At 47.0% G+C, this 17,032-nt stretch overlaps 1 protein-coding gene and 1 pseudogene across 2 annotated transcripts in view; one reads left to right on the top strand and one right to left on the bottom strand.

The window, feature by feature from the left end:
* The window catches only part of ACSF3 (acyl-CoA synthetase family member 3), a 71,135-nt gene that overhangs the window by 11,593 nt on the left and 42,510 nt on the right, over positions 1-17,032 (bottom strand). For both annotated transcript variants that reach the window (XM_036012405.1, XM_028502043.2), the window contains one exon: positions 5,214-5,340. In XM_036012405.1, the coding sequence (XP_035868298.1) occupies positions 5,214-5,340 (127 nt within the window). The remainder of the gene's footprint in view (positions 1-5,213; positions 5,341-17,032) is intronic.
* On the top strand, positions 5,880-7,881 carry LOC114488353 (annotated as a pseudogene).

Raw genomic sequence — 17,032 nt, 5'->3', positions numbered from 1 at the left:
AGAGGAACAGACGAGCCTCCCGATCCCGGGAACAGCCATGGTTCCCACACAGCCCAGCTCTGAGCAAACGTGCAGGGCCCGCGCCGCAGGCTGCGCACGCGCCACTGACGACAGAGTGCCACAGGGGCGATGGGCGGACCAAGTCGGCGGTCATTCAGCGCCCGGCGATCAATAGTCAAGAAACGGCTAACAAGTCCTGGGGGACGGCGGTTGCTGTTTCCAGAACTGGCGAGACCGATGGCGTCTTCCAGCCGTGACGCTCAGCTTTTATGAAAAACAAAAACAAGAACATTCACCCTCTGTCCCGAGCCCTGGGGCTGACCGGTACAAAAAGGAAAAACAGGGGCCAAAGGAACAGCACGGAGGCCCAGGGGCAGGTGCGTGCGGCCGAGAACACGGCAGGGCGCAGGGCGGTTCGTGCAGGGCGACGCAGGCCCGGTGCTGCTGCGTCCTCCTACCTGAAACCCAGATCCAGGTGGACTGAAGGCTGAACTTCAGAGAAGCAAAGCCAGACGAGTTTCAGAGGAAAATACAGGAGAAGGTAATTACGACCATGGGGGACAGAGGGTTTTTAAGCAGCATGAGAAAGTGGAGCTCGCACAAAGGAGCCGCCTGCCGGCCAGACGGTACCCCCACAACAGCGTCTGCACATGAAAGGTGCTACTGACAAAAGGGGGCCGCGCAGGCCACGCGGGCTCAGCCTCACGCAGTCGGGGAGAGCCCAGGGCAGCTGCAGACCGCACAGCCGTGACACCGAGTGTCTTCGGACCAGGGACCCTGTCCCCGGGGAGGGGCAAGGCCTGTGTACGAGTGGTCATGCCACCTGCAGTTCCCTGCGCTACGGCACTCCCTGATGTGAGGCACAGGGGCCCCTGTCCTCGGCACGCTGCCGAATCCCTCGCCATGACCTACTGGTCAAAGCAAAAGTCTCCTTTCTGGAGAAACACGTCAGCGCTCAGGCAGCCGTGAGTGAGCTGCCTTGGCAAGGTGTACTCGGGACAACGTCACTCCCGAGCGCTGTTCTGAGGCCGTCTTAACGTGAGAGGGTTTACACTTCAGTATAAAATCTAAGAGCACTTTGTGCCTATCTGTGTTTGTAAGAGTACAAAACTCACCGAAGAAATACTGAGAGAGAAAAGAGAAGGACGTGAACGTCATTCAGAGGGAATAAGAGTCAGTGCTCAGCACATACAGGCCCAGTCATACCTGCCCCCACATGGCACCCCCCCCCCCACACATGTGCACAACCCACACCAATAGGGTTCCCTCATGCTGCTGTTCTTCAGAATACGGTGGCTAAGGTCTCACGTCACTCTGCTGTTTGGATGGATCATAATGTATGTGCCACTCCCCAACACCAAGAAAGGGCTCCACCGTCTCACATAAATAATTCTGCAACAGATGACTCGACGCACCCACTTCTGACCACCTCTGATTATTTTACCTAGACTCCCAGGAACACTCCCGACACCAGGCCCACCCGTGTGTGGGAAGCGCTGGCCTTACAGCGTCAGTGTCAGCTGTTTAAGGCTCTTTGCCAATTTGGTTGAAAGGATTTGATCTTTGTTTTCATGTTTCTTTCTCTCATCGCCAGGAAGTGAAATGCGTCCCCCATTTTTCGCTGGTTGCACTTCTTTCCTGGGGCCTTCCTGGCATCCTTGCTGGAGGCTGTCTGGGTTCTGTGGGCGACCCCCGGGCGGCGGGGCCAGCCCTCATGCACCGCTGGCCACCCCTCAGAGTGTCTCCACGCTCCACAGAGGCCGCACACCTCTGGCAGCCCAGCCAGTCCACGTCGGGGGCTCCCTTCTGCTGTTCTATCGGTGAGCTGTTTTCTTAAATAAATAGCTTTTAATGTTTGCCTCTGAAAATCCTATCACATGCTCACTGTGGAATTAAAAGGGAAGAGATACCACCAGACACCCTGGTGACGTTCTTTCTCCCAGTTACCTACACACCTTCTACACGTTATCTATCTAAAATTGGGGAAATACAGTTTACCGTTTACTATGTAAACATTCAACATTCAACAGTGTATGATGCATATCCTTTGAAATAAATCAGAGATGCCATTTTGTTTCCTCATACTCGGTTATCAGTCTCTTTAAAACGATCAAACTGCTCAGGGTAAAAGCGTCGAGAGCACAGTGGGAGCTACAGTGCTTGCTCAGCTCTGCCCCAGGTCCCCGTCACCATCTGGTGTCCCCATGTCTGTCCTGCGTTCTCATCTCTGTGTCCTCAGCTCCATCCCACGTCCTCCTCTCCGTGTGCTTAGCGGTGTCCCGTGTCCTCATCCCTGTATTCTCACATGCACCCTGTGTTCTCATCTCCACCCATGTCCTCAGGTCGGTGTCCTTATCCCCATGTCCTCGGCTCTGACAGCAAGGTCAGTGCGGGACCCTGCGGGAGCCTGGGTCCCAGAACCGCCTGTCCCTTTGCCCCGGGCCAGTACCAGCGCCCGTGTGTGCCGGCCTGCTTCTCTGGGGGTACGGCAGGGCTCGGGTGGACCTCCGAGGGTGAGGAGTCACTGTGGCTGTCGGGGAGGTGTCTGGGGGAGGCCTTTCATTTCCTCCCTGAGAGGCAGCCAGAAGCCCCAAGGGCTTGTACGGAGCCGCCCACAGGCTCTCCCGGGCAGAACCGGCCGTGGGGAGGAGGCCAGGCACACACGGGGCAGGGGGGCTAGGGGGGCTGGCAGTGAAGTGGCCAGCCTGTCTCCTGTCACCTAGCCACGGGGAGGCCACTGAGGAGGAGCTGGCCGACTCGGCTCTTCTCCCGCTCTGGCCAGAACTCACATGGCAGGAGGGCCTGGCCAGGGAAAGGGTTAAGTTTAATTTATCCTGATTTCTATTTAATATCATGCTCTCCCCGCAGGAGCCGGCAGCTGTGAGCTGATTGCGCGCTCTCATTATGCAGTCTGTATCGCTAATGGCCTGTGACAAAGGCATGCGGCTTCCAGGCCTTACCCCCGAGAGCCAATTAAACACACATACTCCCTTCCTGTTTGCAGTGCATTACAATGAAATTAAACTGAATTTCAAAATCATTTTCTCCTAAAGACATCTCTTTACAATAATTAATGCATACTACTCCTTTTCGGCTGAAACTCGCATCGAGAGCGGGGCTCGCACGCCCGGACTCGGGCTGCCCCGCACTCTGCGCCGCCACCGCCCTCGTGCTCGGTCAGCCCTGCCGCCGGCGGAGTCCGCGGGTCTGGTTCCTGTGCTTCTAAAGAAAAAAATCTGCAGCTTTTTATTGAAATTTTAAAATGAAAGAAGGTGGATACAAAGTCAGTCAGGTTTCCAAGTTGGAAGCACTCACAGGGATGTGTAAAAAGCACAATTAGTTCAAAAGCAGTATTTCCTAAATTCTGCCTTTGAAAGACAATACGGAGAGAGGTGTGTTTCCACCAGACTGAGGTGTAGTACTGCAGATGTTTACAGAGGCTAAACCAGATGGGCGTGTGTTAACGTACTGACCACATCCTGTCACAGGCAGAGACCAGGGGGCCCAAAACAGGCAACCTGGCTCCTGGGCCCCCAGCTGGAGCCTCTGCTGACCGGTGCCCAGGTTCTCCTGCCAGCACTCCCGGGGCACGGCTTCTGTTCTGGGGGCCAACGGACACACGGTCTGCAAACCCTTCAGAACCCAGCGTGGGGGGACCAGGGGTGGGGTGGGATACTACCAACCACAGCCACGAGGAAATACACTTCTAAGGGTGCATGAGAGAGAAAGCCGTGGGTGGCTGTGGGACCACAGGGTGGACATGGGGCCAGGTGAGATCAGCAAGTCCAGCCCAAAGTGCCACCTGCATGGGGACGAAAAGGGGGCTGCTTGATTCCTCCCAGAAGGACTCTCTACCTGCCCCTCCACCCTCAAGCCCCCACTCAGTGGACCCACACAGCCCCCTGCTCTGTCACTTGGTGACCTCAGATTTATGACAGTGGCAGACTGGAGAGTGGACACAGGATCCATCCCCTACAAACCCACGCTGACCTGAGCCCGGTGAGATGACACATGTGTGGGTGGCAGCCCCAAGCAGCACATGCCATGAGGGCGAGCAGACTGAGGGTCTCAGCTGTCTTCTCCACACCCTCTCTCCCAGTCTGAGCGGCACAGCGACCCTGGAAGGTGTGCCATCCCGTCTGCAAGTGGCCTCCTTCCTCCCGCACTCTTCTTCCCCACAGAAGAGCACGCATTAAGGCACATTTCTGACTACAGGGCCATGCATGATGACATATGAAAACAGGCCTTTCTTTTTAGAAAATGTTGCCTTGAGATCATTATGAACTAATGCGTGTGCAGCATGGAAGTTTTAGAACTACAGAGAGACAAAAAGAAAAGGAGAAACCACCCAGAACCCCCCATCTAGATGTAGGGAGCTGATGTTCTGGTGCACGTTCTGGACGAGCACACACACCAGTGAGTCGACGCAGCTGCAAACCCGCACACTCCCAGTATCTGCCGCATCAACTCTCGGGCCCCAGGAGGGTGAGAGTGGGGGACAGAAGAGGCCAGGGTAAGTAAAAGAATGGGGGAGGGGATGTGGGATGGGGAGCAGAGGGCGGGAGGCTCCTCGGCACAAGCTCGGGGTGCATGCCCCAGGTGCGTGGATGCTGGCGTGGGGGCCCCACCAGTGCGTTCCAGCAGTGCTGCCTCCTCCCGCTGGGCGTGGGGCCCCAGGCTCTGGAAATGGGTTTATACTTGCTGGCTTGGGTGGGTGACACAGGGTGCAGACTTTGGTAGGGAACAGGGAAATGAATGACCCACACCAAAAATAAACCACATTCTCTCAGAACAACCTTGATCCTGAGTGGGGGAGGGGGAGATTTACAAAGCATGATGGGCTAAGAGGGAGGGTGCGCGAGGGAGAGGGTGAGGGGGTTCCCTGACTTAGAGTGCAGTGGTGGCTGGGAGGGGCGGGCGTCCTGACCCGAGAGGGGCAATAGGACCCCCAGGCAGGGGCTGCTGGCCCTCCTGAGGGTTGTGGCCTCAGGAGCTTCCTTTTAGAGGCTGGCAGGGTGCAGAGGTGCTGGGTTGGGGGTGCAGCCAGGAAGATAGGAGACACAAAGTGCACCCCTCTCGCAGGCCCTGTCTCTGTCCTTGACGGAAGATTCTGGGGTATCCAGGTGTGGTGACAACATGGGGTAGCCAAGTCACGATCCTTTCCCTTCCCCTCGGGCCCCTGCTCCGGTGCCCCTCCCGCTCTGCGCCCCTACCTGTCTTAAACCAGCCATCCGAGGTGAATGCTTTCTTCGTTTCTTCTGGTTTGTCCCAGTATTCCCGGAAAACAGAGGGTCCCCTGACCAAGAGCTCCCCCTCCTTCTCCTTCAGCCCTGGGGTCACCTGTGGTGTGGGGGAGAAACAGACACATCAGAGCAACACCTCCCAGGACGGGGCCTCCGCCTGCCTTCCCGGTGCCCTGCCCAACCCGAGGGCCACGTGCTTCTCTGAGACTGAGCACTGCTGGAAATGACTGAGATACACGGCTTTCAACACAGACACTCAGTCACGATGGTGTCGAGCCGTGCCCTGAGCCCGCCTTGCCCTGGGCAGGGCTATGGGTCATCTCTTCATCCTAAAACAGCTCCACGCTATAGATTAGAAGACGTGAGTCACTGGCCAGGTCTCAGAGCTTGGGCCTGGCTGAATTAGCTGTCTGTCCACTTCTAAAAAGCCATGCTCTGGCTCCTGGTGAAATCCTGCGTCCAGGGCATTTCTTGGACAAACCTCAGACAGGAGGAGCAAGCAGCTGCCCGTACCCCGCCTGCGGCTACTGGAGGAGCTCTGGGATGGTAGCAACCCTGGGAGGGGTGGGGGGGTAGGGTTACTTTGCTTGTTGAAAACGAAGCTGACAGAGTAGTCAGCTGAGACAGAGTAGCTCCATGAGGAAGACTCGGGTGCCAGGAGAGAGCGGCACTGGCATTCACGTGGTTGTGGAAGTCAGGGACTCTCAGTGTCTCCCCAGTGTGACCACCGTGAAGGGCAGCAGGGAGGTGGGTTTTATAAGAAACCGAGCAGGGCCTCCATGGGGCCAGGAAGAGCACATACGGAGGAGGCTCCGTGTGCATTTCCCTGGTGGGTCCCTGCTGGCCGAGTTGGAGAACACAGCACTCCTCGCTCAGTGAAAGAATGAGCAGTCAGAAAGCCAGCGAGGCTGTGGAAGACCTCAGCACCACCACTAACCGTCTGCGTCTCAGTGACATTTACACTCCGACCCACACCACTAGAGCACTCACCAAGCAGGAGCACATATTCTGAGCTATAAAACATACCTCAACAATTTTTTTAACAAATTGAAATCATATCAAGTATGTTTTCTGACTATAAGGTAAAAATCAATAATAAGAAAATCACTAAACACTCAGAAAATAAATACCACACTTATAAATAATCCATGAGTCAAAGAGGAAGTCTTAAGGAAAATTAGAAAATGTTTTGAACTGAATGAAAATGAAAATACAACATATCAACATTGGTGGGGGTACAGCTAAAGCAATGTTTAGAGGGAAATTTATATTATAAAATGCGCACACTAGAAAAGAGAAAAGGTCTCAAATCAATGACTTAAAAGTTTCACCTTAAGAAACTAGAAGTTAGGCCCCAGCTGGTACAGCTCAGTGGATTGAGTACCCGCCCGAGAACCAAATGGTCACCGGTTCAGTTCCCAATTAGGGCACGCCTGGGTTGCGGGCCAGGCATTGGGGGTGTGTGGGGGGCAACAGATCGATGTATCTCTCGCACATTTCTCATACATTGATGTATCTCTCCCTCTCTTTCTCCCTCCCTTCTCTCTAAAAATAAGTAACATATTAAAAGAAAATTAAAGAAATTAGAAGTTCGATCGGTAGTGGGAGCAGCGAGTAGACCCCAGAGAACCCTGAGCAGTGGCGGGACAGCCGCAGGCACCATCACCGCAACCACGAGCAGCAAGGCGGAGACCCAGCACTGTCTGCTGCCCCCACTCCCAGCGCTGCTGACTCCAAGCACAGCGGGCCCTGTGCAGGGAGTAGTGGCCCTGGCGGCCTCACATGGGTAGCACCTGCCGGCGGGGACAAAAAGATCAAAACGACGAAGGTTTTGGAAACAGTGAAATGGTTCAATGTAAGAAATAGGTATGATTTCATCAACAGGAATGACGCTGAGGAAGATGTATTTGTTTATCTTTTACAAAGGTAAAGAACAACCCCAGGAAGTACCTTCGAAGTGCAGGGGGTGGAGAGCCCGTGGAGTGTGATGTTGCTGCAGGAGAAAAGGGTGCAGAGGCAGCAAATGTTACAGGCCCGGTGACAGCAGACTGTAACCATTATGGATGCTATCCACGTCGCAGGGGTCCTCCATGCAATTACCAGCAGAATTACCAGAACAGTGAGAGTGGGGAAAAGGATGAGGGATCAAAGCATGCTCCTGAAGGCTGGGCCCAACAGCACCGACCCCTACTGCAGGAGATGGCTCCCCCTTACTCTAAGTGGAAACCCTGTGAGCGTTGACCACGGCATTCCACCCCTCTGTACGGGGAGAAGGGAGGGAGGGTGCTGACAGCCAAGTGCAGGAGAATAAGGTAGGTCAGTGAGACAGATCATGTATGGGGCTACAGACCACAATTCTGTAGGGGTCCTCCTCCCGAAAGACAGCCTAGGGAAGACGGCAAAGTAGGAGAATTAAGGAGATGAGACCTAAGGTCAACCACCACCTCAATGTCTGCACCCCCACAACTTCAGTTGCTGATGCAGATCCTCCCCCAAAAATCCTAAACCACAAGATGGCAAAGAGACAAAAGCAGCTGACCCACTAGCTGAGAATCTGTCCGCTCCTGAGGCTGAGCAAATGCCGGCTTACCATCTCTCCCATCAACGAGAAGAAATGAGTACCAAACTGCAGCAATGAGAAGCGAACAAAGGATTGGAGCTGAAGACCTTCAGTGCCTGCTTTCTGCCCGTGGACTGGACCATTAGAGCCATCTGAATTACCTCCGCAGCATGGGGTTTTATTACTTTTATCTAAAGATGTCTCTTTTTGGTAATGACACATTTCTGTAAAAGCCTGTTTTTTCTCAATACGCCTTTAAAGGTTTTTAAATTGCTTCATGTCTAGTCAAGTTGAGATTTTTAAAAACTGCATTTTTAATTTGTAATAAGTTTACAACTTAATTTTTTCAAAAATGTCAACAAACTCCAAGCACTCATTAATAAAGGTTTTAAATATTTGTCTTTGTGTAATAAAAAAAAACAAGAGAGAAAAAAATTAAAATGCAAAACAGAAAAAAAACCACAAAGATTGAAACTAAGATTCCCTGCAAAGAGAAAAGCAATAAAGGAAATTTAATAAATCCAAAAGCTAGTTCTTTGAAGAAAGAAAAAAAAATGGGCAAACTTCTAGCAAGAATAACAAAGAAAAAAGAAACAAGGCACAAAGGCCACTACGATCAATGGGAAGGGTATCACTTCAGGTTCTGCACACGTTAAAAGGTTAATAAGGGGATTCTATGGAAAGGTATGCACATAAATTCAGCAGCTTAAATGGGCCAATTCCTTAAAAAAATCACAATCTACCAAAACTTACCCGAAATATAGTACATGACTTGAATAGTCCTATAACTATTAAAGAAATTGAATTCAGTTAAAATCTTACAAAAAAGACTGCCCTCTAGACCCAAATGGTTTCACTGGTAAATTCTATCAAACATTAAAAAATATGTAACTCCAATTATATGCAAAGTCTTCTAAAAACAGAAGAAGGGGTAACACTCTTCCCGACTCATTGTGTGACACGAGCATTACAGATACCCAACTCAGACGAAAAAGTGCAAGGAAACTATAGGCCAGAATCCCTCATGAACACAGATGCAAAAATCCTTAAGGAAATGTTAGCTAATCAAATCCAACACTATGTAAATTAAAGGATACACCACAAACAAGTGGGGTTTGTCCTGGGAATGTAAGGCTGGTTCAGTATTAGAAAATCAACCAATATAATCTCATATCAGCAGCCGAATGAAGAAAAACCAATTGATGCAGAAAAAAGCATTTAAAAACATACAACAGGGTCTTCCCGTCAACACGACAGTGTAGGTAAACACAGCTAGCCTCCTCTCATAACCACATCAAAATTACAACTAAACTACCAGACAACCATCATTCAGAACTGCCTGAAATCCAGCTGAATGAAGGTCCTACAACTATGGAATTAAAGACACCACAGCAAGACTGGCAAGAGGGGCAGAGACACAGTACAGTCTGGTCCCACACCCATGAGTGGTGGATAAAAGGTGGGAGGGCCATCTCAGCTGCGGGGTCCACCTTGAGGAGTGAGGGGTCCCAGCCCCACACCAGGACCCCCCAACCCAGGGTTCCAGTGCCAGAAAGAGAAGCACCCCAAAACTTCTGGCTGTAAGAACCAGTAGGGATTGAGGCTGAGGAAGACGAAGGCTTCTGAGGCCCCAGGCAGTTCCTCTTAAGGGGCCCGCTCTTGACTTACTCAGACTTGCTCCCTCTGACTCCAGTGCTGGGGCAGCAGCTTGAAAGGCACCAGAGATATGGGGGAAAGTGAATTGTCTGGCATCAGGGTAAGAGCTGGGGGGGCAACTTGTTTCCAGAGAGAAGTGCTGGCAGTAACCACTGTTCCTTTGATGAGCCCTCTCCCCACAGAGCCAGCAGGTGGGCACCATATCTGAGACTCCATCAACCTGGCTCATACTGTCTGCACCACCCCGGTGATTACCTGAGGCCCAACCCAACCAACCTTCAGGCTTTTTTCAATGGCTTTTCCATACAAATGGCTGGTCTTGGCTCATGCTTCAGGTTTTCCTAAATTCTCTCAAACAAGCAGCATTTGGCCTCACTGTGCCCGGTGCCTCTCATGACGTGCCTGCAGGCAGGCACTAATAGCAGCTGGCCTTGGTTTACAGCCTGGCCTCTCCTGGGCACCTCCGAGTCCAACATAAGTAGCAGCCACGTGCAGATCGCTTTGCAGCTTATGCTGGGTGGCCCTGGGAAGAACACAGGTGAAGGCAGACCTTGGCCTGCATGTCCCGGAGGCCCCAGGGCCAGCACACCCAGTGGAAAGCTTCAGATACATTGAAGCAACACCATCCAACCACCTCCACAAGCAACACACTCCAGGGGTGGACTCAGCAGGCACCAGAGCCCTGCTCAAGCAAGTCTGGCTCTATCGGGTGGACCTCTGCAGAGCTGATCCTCCACGGTGGTCAGTGGTCACAGCCAGTACCTGCAGCTGCTCAGTGTAGGCAAATCCCTCCCACTGACATGCCAACAGCAGCCAAGTCTCAACTAACTACCAAAGGAAAGGTGTACTCAGCCCACACAGCAGGCATACCTCGAGTACCCAGCTTGGGTGATAGGGAAGGCTGTGCCACTGGACCCTACAGAACGCTACATATTAGGCCATTCTACCAAGTCTGGGAGATGTAGCAGCTGAACAAATACAAGGGGGACCCCCTAAAACCAGAATTCATGTATAAAAAATGCGTATTTATTCTTACATGTTTAAACTTTAGTCACCTTCAAAGTACTCTCCATTTGATGTAATATATCTATCGAGACATTTTTTCCACTGCTTAAAACAGTTTTTGAACTCATCAATTTTGATGCTTTTTATTGCTTGTGATGTTTTCTGCTTCACCTTTTCCACATTAGCAAAACATTTCCCTTTGAGGACTTTTTTTCATCTGGGGAAACAAAAAAAAAAGTCTCTTGGGATGAGACTGGGTGAATAGGGGCATGGGGATCATGATGTTTTTGGTCCAAAACTGCTGAACACTCAGCACGGTGTAGACAGGTATGCTCGTAAATCACCCATTGTGAAATGAGCAAACGCCTTGAAAGAGTCTTCAAAAAAAATTCACTGAATCCAAACACAGCCTCTCACAACAACACCAGTTGGTACACTGATTCAGATGAGTTTCTAGAACACTAACCTAGCGGGGAAAGCCTGTACTACAAAGAGCCTGCCCTCCAGAACATGATTCTGTTTTCTTTGGGTCCCCTTCATACAGAGAAGCAAACACAGGGAGGCTGCTAAAATGATGAGACAAAGAAACATGGACCAAATGAAAGAACAGAACAAAACTCCAAAAGCAGAACTAGACAAAAAGGAGACAAGCAATCTATTAGACACAGGACTCAAAACACTGGTTATAGGGTGCTCAATGAACTTAATGAGAACCTAAACAGCATATAAAAGAACCAGTCAGAAATGAAGAATACACTAATTGAAATGAAAAATAGTTTACAGGGAATTAACAGTAGAGTGGATGAAGCCAAGAATCATATCAGTGATTTGGAATATAAGGAAGCAGAAAACACCCAATCAGAAAAGCAAAAAGCAAAAAGAATCCAAAAAAACTGCAGATAATGTAAGGAGCCTCTGGCACAATTTCAAGTGTACCTACATTCACATTATGGGGGTGCCGAAAGAAGAGAGACAGCAAGAAATTGAAAACCTATTTGAAAAACATAATGAGAGAAAACTTCCCAAACTTGGTGAGAGAAATAGACATATGACCCTAGGAGTTGCAGAGAGTCCTAAACAAGATGAACCCAAATAGGCCCAGACCTAGACACATCAAAATCACAATGCAAAAGGTTAAAGACAAAGAGAAAATCTTAAAAGCAGCAAGACAAAAGCAGTTAGTTACCTACAAAGGGAGCTGCCATAAGACTGTCAGCTGATTACTCAAAAGAAACTTTGCAGGTGAGAAGGGACTGGCAGGAAATATTCAAAGTGATGGAAAGCAAGAACCCACAACCAAGATTACTCTACCCGGCAAAACTGAAGGACAGATAAAGAGCTTCTCAGACAAGAAAAAGCTAAAGGAGTTCATTACCACCAAACTGGTATATGAAATGTTAAACTAAGGGTCTTCTTTAAGAAGTAGATCAAAAATATGAACAATAAAATGGCAATAAATACATATCTATCAATAATTGAATCTGAAAAGCAAAATAAATGAACAAGCAGAACAGAAACAAAACCATACATATGAAGAATGTTTTGACACTTACCAGACGGGAAGAGGTTTGGGGGATGGGTGAAAAAGGTGAAGGGATTAAGAACAAAATGGTTGTTGCAGAGTAGCCATGAGTTGTAAAGTACAACATAGGGAATATAGTCAGCAGTAGTCTAATAACTACATATAGTGTCAAATGGGCACACGATTTATCAAGATGATCACTTAGTAAGTTATGTAATGTCTAATCGCTGGGGTTTACATCTGAAACTAATATAATAATGTATGTCAACTGTGATAAAAAAGATTTTAAAAGTACAGTGAAAAAAATTAAAAATAAAAGCATACAATATCCACTCATGGTAAAAACTCTCAGCATATCATAAAAAGAATGAAATCTACAAAAAACCTACAGCTAATGCCATGCTTAACAGTGAATGACCAAATACTTTCTCCATAAGATCCAAGACCAGACACAAATATCCATGCTCTGTGTTCCTATTTGCCATCATACTGGAAATGCTAGTCAGGGCAATAAGGCAAGAAGAAGAAATAAAAAGGATTCAGCCTGGGAAGGAAGAAATAAAATTTTCTATTTGCAAAAAACATAATTGATACGTGTAGAAAATTCAAGAAATCTACAAAATCTCATAAAACAGATAAGTGAATTTAACTAGGTTATTAAAGAATATGAGGCCAAACACTAAAATCAACTGCATTTCTATATATTAGCAATGAACAATTAGAAAAAACAAAAACCCCAACGCAGACATAAGTAAATGGAGAGACCTACTGTGTTCATGGATTGGAAGACTCATCATACTGACAATGTTAATTCTCTCTATGTTGATCTATGTATTTAATGCAATTTTGATTAAGATTCCAAAAGGATTTTTTATAGATATAGACAAATTATTTCTAAAATTGGTATGGGCAGGCAAAGGATCTAGAATAGCCAAAACAACTCTGAACAAGAATGAAGTTGGTGGAAAACCACTTCAATTTAGAAACTTCCTATAAAGTCATAGCAGTCCAGACTGTGGTATTGGCAGAGGAACAAGCACACAGATGAACGGGAGAGAACATATAACCTATGTACAGACCTATACATGCTCAAACATGTATAATCAATTGTGACAAAGTTGCAACAGCAACTCAATGAAGAAAGTGTAGTCTTTTAAACTGGATAATCATATGCATCTCCACCTAAACCTCACATCTTATGCAAAAACTCACTCAAGTTGCAACAGAGATATAAATGTAAACTGTAAAACTATAAAACTCAGGAGAAATGCTAGGAGAAAATTTTTGTGACCTGGAGTTAGAAAAGGAGTTCTTAGAGATAACAAAAGCATAATCCATAAAAGGAGAAAAAAAAGATAAATTAGATTATACCAAAATAAAAAAAACCCTGCTCTGTGAAATACAAGAGAGTGAAAAGACAAGCCACAGACTGGGAGAAAATATTGACAAATATGTCTAACAAAGATGTCTCAAAACTCAACAGTAGGAAAATGAACAGCCCGAGGGGAAGCTGGCAGAACAGGAAGAACAGGAATCTGTCTCTCTACCTAGACAACAAGTGCCTGGGCAGAACCTGTCTGATGTAACTATTTTGGAACTCTGGAGTCTGTTGAAGGCTGGCAACTTCCAGCGGATGGCTTGGACAGTAAATTGCAATTAATTTTGGTATTCTCAGCTCTCAGTGCAGTAATGTGTACCCATCTTCCACCCTGTCCCATGCTTGGCAGCTGTGCATGTGTTCCTGGAGCAGCACATGCACGGCCTGTGGGAGCCCATTAAAAACAACTGGATTTATGGGGGAAATTAGAAAGTGATGGCACATGTCCAAGGAAAGGCCCAGGAAAGACATAAGAAGGCCTAACTTGACACCTCAGGCTGATCCTCAGCACAGAAACAGCCTGTAACAATCAATATATAAAAATAACAAATAGACTTCTGGTCAAGAGGGAGGCGAGGGTAGATGTGCTTCACTTCCTTCTACAACCAAAAGAAGGATAATAACCAACTTAAAAACAAAAAACAACCAGAACTTCCAGAAAATCGACCGTTTGGAAGTCCAACAACCAAGGAGTTAAAGAAGAAACATTCACCCAGACCCACAGGAGGGACAGAGACCTGCAGCCAGGGTGCAGAGGACTCACAGCAAAGCAGCAGCTGGTGCAGTGGGAGGTCCCACATTTGTGTGCACATAAACCAGGAGGAACAACTGGGGAGCGAGACAGACCTCCCAACCCAGGGTTCCAGCACAGGGAAATAAAGCCTCAAAACCTCTGACTGAAAACAACTGTGGGAGTTGAGGAGGCAGGAGAAACTCCTAGCCTCACAGGAGAGTTCATTGGAGAGATCCATAGGGTCCTAGAAGGTACACAAAACCACCCACCTGAGAATCAGTACCAGAAGGGCCCAATTTGCTTGTGGGTAGTGGAGGAAGGGACTGAAAGCCAACTGAGAGCTGAGAAAGCAGCATTGTTCCCTCTCTGACCCCTCCCCACATATGGCACCACAACACAGCAAATTGGGTGCCCCCCCCCCCCCCCGCCAGCAAATACCTAAGGCTCCATCCCTTACCTAACAGGTACTCCAAGACAAAAAAATATGGCCCAAATGAAAGAGCAGATCAAAGCTCCAGAAAAAAAATACAACTAAGTGATGAAGAGATAGCTGACCTATCAGATGCAGAGTTCAAAACACTGGTAATCAGGATGCTCACAGAAATGGTTGAGTATGGATGCAAAATAGAGGAAAAAGTGAAGGCTATAAAAAGTGAAATAAAGGAAAATGTACAGGGAACCAACAGTGACAGGAAGGAAACTGGGACTCAAATCAAAGGTTTGGAGCAAAAGGAAGAAATAAACATTCAACCAGAACAGAATGAAGAAACAAGAATTCAAAAAAACAAGGAATGCCCAGGACAACTTTAAATATTCCAACATATGAATCATAGGGGTGCCAGAAGGAGATGAGGAAGAGCAAGAAATTGAAAATTTATTTTAAAAAACAATGAAGAAGAACTTCCCCAATCTGGCAAAGGAAATAGACTTCCAGGAAGTCCAGGAAGCTCAGAGAATCCCAAAGAAGTTGAACCCAAGGAAGCATACACCAAGGCACATCATAATTACATTATCCAAGGTAAAAGATAAGGAGAGAATCTTAACAGCAGCAAGAGAAAAGGAGGCAGTTACCTACAAAGGAGTTCCCATAAGACTCTCAAAAGAAACCCTGCAGGGAAGAAGGGGCTGGAAAGAAGTATTCAAAGTCCTGAGAGGCAAGCACCTACATGCAGGATTACTCTTTCCAGCAAAGCTACCATTTAGAATGGAAGGGCAGGTCAACTGCTTCCCAGATAAGGTCAAGTTAAAGGAGTTCATCATTACCAAGCCCTTATATGAAATGTTAAAGGGGCTTATCTAAGAAAAATAAGACGTTCAAAACTATGAAAAGTAAAATGACAACAAACTCACAACTATCAATAACAACTTAAAACAAAAACAGACTAAGCAAATAACCAGAACAGGAAATAGAACCACAAAAATGGAGATCACATGGAGGGTTATCAGTGGGAAGGGGGAAAATGGGGAAAAAGGTACACAGGATAAGAAGCATAAATGGTACGTACAAAATACACAGGGGGAGGTTAAGAATAGTGTAGGAAATGGGGAAGCCAAAGAACTTATATGTACGACTCATGGACATGAACTAAGGGGGGCCATGCTGGAGGGAATGGGTAATGGGTGGAGGGGGATAAAGGGAAGGGAAAATGGGACAACTATAATAGCATAATAATAAAATATACTTAAAAATAATAATAAACAAAAACAATAAGAAAACCCAGCAAACCTTGGGGCAGGCGGTGAATCTGATTCCTATCATTACCACATCATTAGATCCAAATGTCCAGTGTTCAACAAAAATCACAAGACATGCAAAACAACAGAGAAGTGTGACTCATTCAAAGGTAAAAATAATCAACAGAAACTATTCCTGAAAAAGACTTAATAGAAAATATACCCAACAGAGACTTAAAAACAGCTGTCTTAATGATGCTGAAAGACCTGAAGAAAAATGTGAAGGAAATAAAAAATCCCCAATGTATAAATAAAATGGAACTATCAATTAAGAGAGAGAAAGCCTCAAAAAATTCTGAAGCTGAAGAGTACAAGAAATGAAACAAAAAACTCACTTGACAGATTCAAAGGTAGATGTGAGTAGGCAGAAGAAAGAATCAGTAAATTTGAAGATCAGACCATGGAAATTATTGAGTTGAGGAATAAAAAGAAAAAAGACTGAAGAAAAACAACAGCTTAAGGGACCTGTGGGACACCATCAAGCAGATCAACATATGTGTTGGGCAAGTCCCAAAAGAAAAGGGAGGATATTTGAAAAAACAGTGGCTGAAAGCTTCCCACATTTAATGAAATACATGAATATCAAGAAGCTGAAGGAATTCCAAATAAGATGAACCAAGAAAGTCCCATGCCAAGACACACTATAATCAAATTCAAAAGTGAAAGACAGAGAGAATTTTGAAAACAGCAAGAGAGAAGCATCATCACATACAAGGGATCCTGAATGAGATTTTTCATCAGAAACCGTGGAAGCCAGAAGGCAGTGCATGGATATGTTCAAAGTGCTGAAAGTAAAAAAACATCCTGCCAACCAAGAATCCTATATCCAGTACAACTGTCCTTCAAAAGTGAGGGAGACATTAGCACATGCCCAGATAAACAAAAGGTGACCTTTAGACCTGCCCTGCAAGAAATGTTTGTGGGAGTCCCCCAGATGAAAAGAAAGAACACTGGATGGTAACCTGAAGCTGTACGGAGAAATAAAGATCTCAGTGAAGGTTAGTTAGTACACGTGCAATTATAATAGCTAGGATTATTGTAACAATGGTCTGTAACTGCACTTTTTGTGTTTTACATGATTAAGAAGCTAACACTTTATAAGAAAAAAGAAAACAATTACCAGTGGAAGAACTAGCATTACAAATTTTGATTTGTAACTCCAAATCTTGTTTTCTACATAATTTTAGGAGACTAAGACATT

This window comes from Phyllostomus discolor, chromosome 12, assembly GCF_004126475.2.
Source record: "Phyllostomus discolor isolate MPI-MPIP mPhyDis1 chromosome 12, mPhyDis1.pri.v3, whole genome shotgun sequence".
NCBI lineage: Eukaryota > Metazoa > Chordata > Mammalia > Chiroptera > Phyllostomidae > Phyllostomus > Phyllostomus discolor.
This window is presented reverse-complemented; position numbering and strand designations above follow the sequence as displayed.